Source organism: Crocuta crocuta, unplaced genomic scaffold (assembly GCF_008692635.1).
Source record: "Crocuta crocuta isolate KB4526 unplaced genomic scaffold, BGI_CrCroc_1.0 scaffold334, whole genome shotgun sequence".
In the NCBI taxonomy this organism is placed as follows: Eukaryota; Metazoa; Chordata; class Mammalia; order Carnivora; family Hyaenidae; genus Crocuta; species Crocuta crocuta.
In genome coordinates, this window is record NW_027533260.1 from 1,442,193 (window position 1) to 1,447,443 (window position 5,251).

Sequence of the window (5,251 nt, forward strand, 5' to 3'; positions counted from 1 at the left end):
CCGGGTGGGCCCGGACGCCGCCGACCCCCACGGCCGCGAGCACTGGGCGGAGATGCTGGCCAACCCCCGCAAGCCGGTGGAACACTGGCATCAGCTGGTGGAGGTGAGTGGGGCGGCCGCCCAGTGACACTGGCGATGCCATTCACGCACTCATCTAGTCGTTCCGGCCTAGTTTGGAATCTAGACCACCTAGGTTGGAATCCCTGCTCTACCAACTTTAGCTGTGTGACTTCGGGCAAGTTACTTGACCTCTCTGTGTCTCAGGTAATTGAGAAAATGAGGTGGTAGTGGTGGTTGTTTATAAAATTTTTAAAAATGTTTTATTTATTTCTGAGAGAGAGACAGCATTAGCAGGGGAGGGTCAGAGAGAGAGGGAGATACAGAATCTGAAACAGGCTCCAGGCTCTGAGCCAGCTTTCAGCACAGAGCCCAGTGGGGCTTGAACCCACGAACCATGAGATCATGACCTGAGCCGAAGTCAGACGCTTAACCGACTGAGCCACCCAGGCGCCCGTATAAAAAATTTTTTAAGTCTATATATGTTTGAGAAAGAGTGAGCATGAGCAGGGGAGGGGCAGAGAGAGAGAGAGGTGAGGGGGGTTGGAGACAATCCCTAGTAGGCTCCGAGCTCTGAGCATGGAGCCTGATGAGGGGCTCGAACTCACTCACTGGGAGATCATGACCTGAGCCAAAAGTGAGAGTCGGATGCTTAACTGACTGAGCCACCCAGGCGCCCCTTGGGTTGTTAACAGCATCTAAAGTTAGATACGGGGATTCAGTGAGTTATGCAGGATTAAGTGTCTGTCCCTCCCTAAGGGCTCAGCAAATGGTCAGCTACTGTTACTGTTATTTCCCATGATATTAAGTCCAAAATAAAGGGGGAAAACTGAGTGATGGAGCTGGGTTGGGGTTTTTTGGGGATTCAGTTTGGGTTCAGTTTGTTTTAAAGCAGGCTGTAATTCTCAATCAGTGGTTGTGGTTTCCTGGGTGGGACCAACAGTATTTTCTTCCTTCCTTTCTTTCACTTTTCCTTCCTTCCTTCCTTCCTTCCTTCCTTCCTTCCCTCCTTCCTTCCCTCCTTCCTTCCTTCCTTCCTTCCCTTCTTTTCTTTCTTTTTTCCTTCCTTCCTTCCTTCCTTCCTTCTTTCCTTCCTTTCCTTCCTTCCTTCTTTTCTTTCTTTTTCCTTCCTTCCTTCCTTCTTTCCTTCCTTTCCTTCCTTCCTTCCTTCCTTTCCTTCCTTCCTTCTTTTCTTTCTTTTTTCCTTCCTTCCTTCCTTCCTTCCTTCCTTCCTTCCTTCCTTCCTTCCTTCCTTTCTTTTTAAACTATTTTGTTTATTTTTGAGAGAGGAGAGGCGGGGGAGAAAGAGAATCTTAAGCAGGCTCCATGCTCAGTGCAGAGCCGGCTACAGGGCTTGATCTCAGGACCCTGAGATCATGACCTGAGCCAAAATCAAGAGTCGGACTTAACCAAATGAGCCACCCAGGCGCCCCAACAATTTTTTTTAATAAGAAAATAAAGTCTTGGGGACCCTGGGTGGCTCAGTCAGTTAGGCTTCCTACTTGGCTTAGGTCATGATCTCATGGTTCGTGGGTTTGAGCCCCGCGTGGGGCTCTGTGCTGAGAGCTCAGAGCCTGGAGCCTGCTTCGGATTCTGTGTCTCCCTCTCTCTCTGCCTCTCTCCGATTCGTGCTCTGTCTTAAATATAAACATTTTTTTAAAAAATTAAAAAGAAAAGAAAGTCAAAATGGAACAGAACAATTTCACAAAGCAGCACCCATTGTAAGGAGCGTACTGTCAAATCTTTGTGGCCCTGTGGAGTGTGCCCCAAAAGTGTGGAAGTCCTTTGGAGATAGAGGACATCTGGATGGAGTGTGGGAGCTGCCCTTTGGCTTACAGGGTCCTGAAGGGCCTCTCAGTGGAGGTGACATTTGAGCAGAGGCCTGGAGATTGAGAAGGAAGGGGTTTAGGTAAAGGTTTGAAGGTTAGGAGAAACTTGCAGGGGGAGAGCACAGCGGGGCAGTCCCCTAAGCAGGAAGAGGCTGGTGCAGGCCCCTGACAGGGCGGATAATATGAGAATGTGAGAACCAGCTTGACCATTTTTTTTTTAAGTTTATTTATTTATTTTGAGAGAGAGAGAGAGAAGAGAGAGAGAACAAGCAGGGAAGGGGCAGAGAAAGAGGGGGACAGAGGATCCAAGGCAGGCTCCATGCTGACAGCAGAGAGCCCGACGCGGGGCTCGAACCCACAAACCGTGAGATCATGACCCGAGCGAAGTCAGACACTTAACCCGCTGTGCCACCCAGGAGCACAGAGCTTGACGATTTCTTAAAAATATTTTTAAAAATATTTTTGAGAGAGAGAGACAGCGTGAGCAGGGGAGGGTCAGAGAGAGAGGGAGACACAGAATCTGAAACAGGCTCGAGGCTCTGAGCTGTCAGCACAGAGCCCGACGCGGGGCTCGAACCCACGATCTGTGAGATCATGACCTGAGCCGAAGTCGGATGGTTAACCGACTGAGCCACCCAGGCGCCCCGACGATTTTTTTTTTTTTATCATTTACAATCATCGCATGGTCAAGAGAAATTTAGAAACACGGCCATACTCTCCTTTGAAACAGCAGCAACAAAAAGCAAAGCAATAGGTTTTGAAAATATTATCCACGAATTCGCTGTCATGAAAGCCAAGACAGTAAAATTATACTAAATTCTGTTTAGAGTATAAATAAACGTTTAAAGTAATGTGGATTGTGGGCCCCCTGGGTGGCTCAGCAGGTTGAGCATCTGACTTCAGCTCAGGTCTTGATCTCATGGTTCATGGGTTTGAGCCCGGCGCCAGGAGCTTGCTGGGGATTCTCTCTCTTTGCCTCCTTCTGTGCCCCTCCCCCGCTCCTGCTCTCCCTCTCTCTCAAAAATAAACTTAAAAATAAATAAACAAAGCGATGTGAATTGCGATATCCTTACTCTTCATTGTTTTCCACATAGTAAAAACTATTTTAACTTTCCAGGGGGGGAGAAATTAACCATAAAAAAGATGTAAAAAGAAGGCCTGCAATTTTTCCTTTTGTCTCAGGCTCTGCTACGACGCGGGGACGGCCTCTGTTTAAAAATTGATATTCGGCGCATGGTGGATTTTTTGTTCTTGGATTAATTTTGATTTTTCAGACGATCGCATTGCAATAATAGTTCTCATGATTGCCGAGTTTGGGCACAGCCGAAAGCTTGCACCCAGGGTGGGCGGACTCCTCCTGGCCTGACTGTGGTCTTGCCTTGGACTTTTCTTCCAGGGGTGAGGAGGGATTTAAGTGGTGCAGCGCAGGGCTCGTGTGAGTTTTGAAAAGACCCGCAGCTCTATTTAGAGAGGCAGGTGGTAGCTCCTCCTCCGTCCACCGCTCACTCTTCTAATTTACGCGCTCTCATTCCACACACTTCTCCAGAGAGGGGTGGAATCCAGGCTGAGTGCGTGCCTGACCCTGACTTTCAGCCAGTAGCGTGCCCGTACCTCCCCGCACTGCCCCTCCCCTGCTCACAGCCCTCCCTGGTTCCCTAGAGGCTCCAAGACAGAGTCGCAGCTTCTCTGAGGCCCCTCAGAGGGTCTGCCCCATCACCCTTCACCCCTGCGGCCTCATCTCTCCTCAGATTTCCAACGACTTTTTCTTTGTGCCTCGGTTTCCCCATCGATAGAATAGGACTGCAATACCGCTGCAGAGCTGAGTGGAAAAGGGCGTCGTAAATGATGGATACAGGCTTGATGTCTTATTACGTTGCTTATGAGCGATTATCTTACCTCTGCCCCCATATCTGAACCTTCTGGATTTCCTCATTTCAGGAAAAGACTTTGTCCAGCTTCACAAAAGGCAGCAAAGGATTATCAGAGAAAGAGAACTCAGAGTGAGGGGTAAGGACCCCAGACCAGGGGAGGAAGGAGGTTGGGGTCCCGGACTGCTGGGTCCGAGGGAGGAGGGGCCGGGGAGCAGGAGTCCTGGGTCCCTGGGGGGTGTCGTGGAGCCACAGCGGGTCACGAGCCTGTCTGCGGTCACCCACGTCCCCCTGTCGTGTCCTGCAGGTCTGGCCTAGGCTCAGGATCGGACCAGGCTCCCTAGGACCTCATCCCTTCCTGCCCGGACAGTGAATTCATCTCGAAGCCATAACGTCCGAGCCGCGTGGTGCGGGGCAGGCTGGGCCTGCCCTTCCTTCGACCCCGCTAGGTGCGAGGGTGGGAGGCAGGCGGGCCCAGCTCCCTGTTTCAGGGTTGGGGGGGGCATTCAGTCTCCACTGTGTCTGTCTTCCCTTCCCCAGGGCTTCTTCCAGGCAAGGGGCCATGCATGTCTGGGGGACCCCAGCCCCCCAAACCCTTCGTCTTTCTGTCTGTCTCTTTGCTGTTTGTCCAAGCCTCGGTGTCCTGACCCTCGTCCTAGCCGTGAATGTCAACAGACCGATCCTCTGTATGCCCCCAGACACACACCCCCCCACGTCTGCCCTTTCTGTTCACCGCACCCTACGCCTGGCCGATCCCCCCACTGCTGCTGCTACCATCACCAGAATAAACACACACCGTGGGTCTCACTCCACCTGGGGCTCCTGTCCTCTCTGGGCCCGGGAAGCTGGGTGGGAACATCCTGGCTCTGGGTTCAGACAAGAGTTTTATTCACTGGCCGAGTGACCTCTGGCCACTGAATTGGTCCCTTACATTTAGTTTGTAAATGTTACGTTTGCCAGGACCCTTATGATTATAAGACACAAAATGCAACCCAAACCACCGTAAACCACAAGCAGAACTGAAAGACCTTTGTACATGGTGAGTGTGAGCCAAAGGAGGACTTCAGGCATGGTCGGATCAAGGTGTTCAAGCGACTCTGCATTGCTCCTTATGACTTCATTCTCAGGCAAGTCTCTGGGGCTCCAAGCTTAAAATGCTGTGTCTGTTACGATGGCGTCAGCTGCCTAAAACAGAATTCCAACAGAAAGGGCTGAAATGAGAAGAGATTCCTTTTGCTCACATAACAAATCTTTCAAAGACATGCAGTCCCGCTGTTAGTTCAGCTGCTCAACAGCGTCGGGCACAGGGTTGGCGTCGCCGAGATTCATTCTGCCTTCCCTTCATGAGTACAAAGTGCAACAGTACCAAGCATTATGTTCTCACACGGTGGCATCTAAAGCAGAAAATGTGGGGGCGCCTGGGTGGCTCAGTCTGTTAAGCATCTGACTCCTGGTTCCGGCTCAGGTCACGATCTCCTGGTTCCTGAGTTTGAGCCC

The 5,251-nt window shown here is 51.0% G+C and overlaps 1 protein-coding gene across 1 annotated transcript in view; it reads left to right on the forward strand.

Annotated features, from left to right (window-relative positions):
- The window catches only part of SYT3 (synaptotagmin 3), a 16,388-nt gene extending 11,822 nt beyond the window's left edge, over window positions 1-4,566 (forward strand). The window contains 3 exon segments of the mRNA XM_077747059.1: window positions 1-103; window positions 3,825-3,893; window positions 4,062-4,566. Coding sequence (XP_077603185.1) covers window positions 1-103; window positions 3,825-3,890 — 169 coding nt within the window. The 3' untranslated portion in view covers window positions 3,891-3,893; window positions 4,062-4,566.
- The last annotated feature ends 685 nt before the right edge of the window (window positions 4,567-5,251 follow it).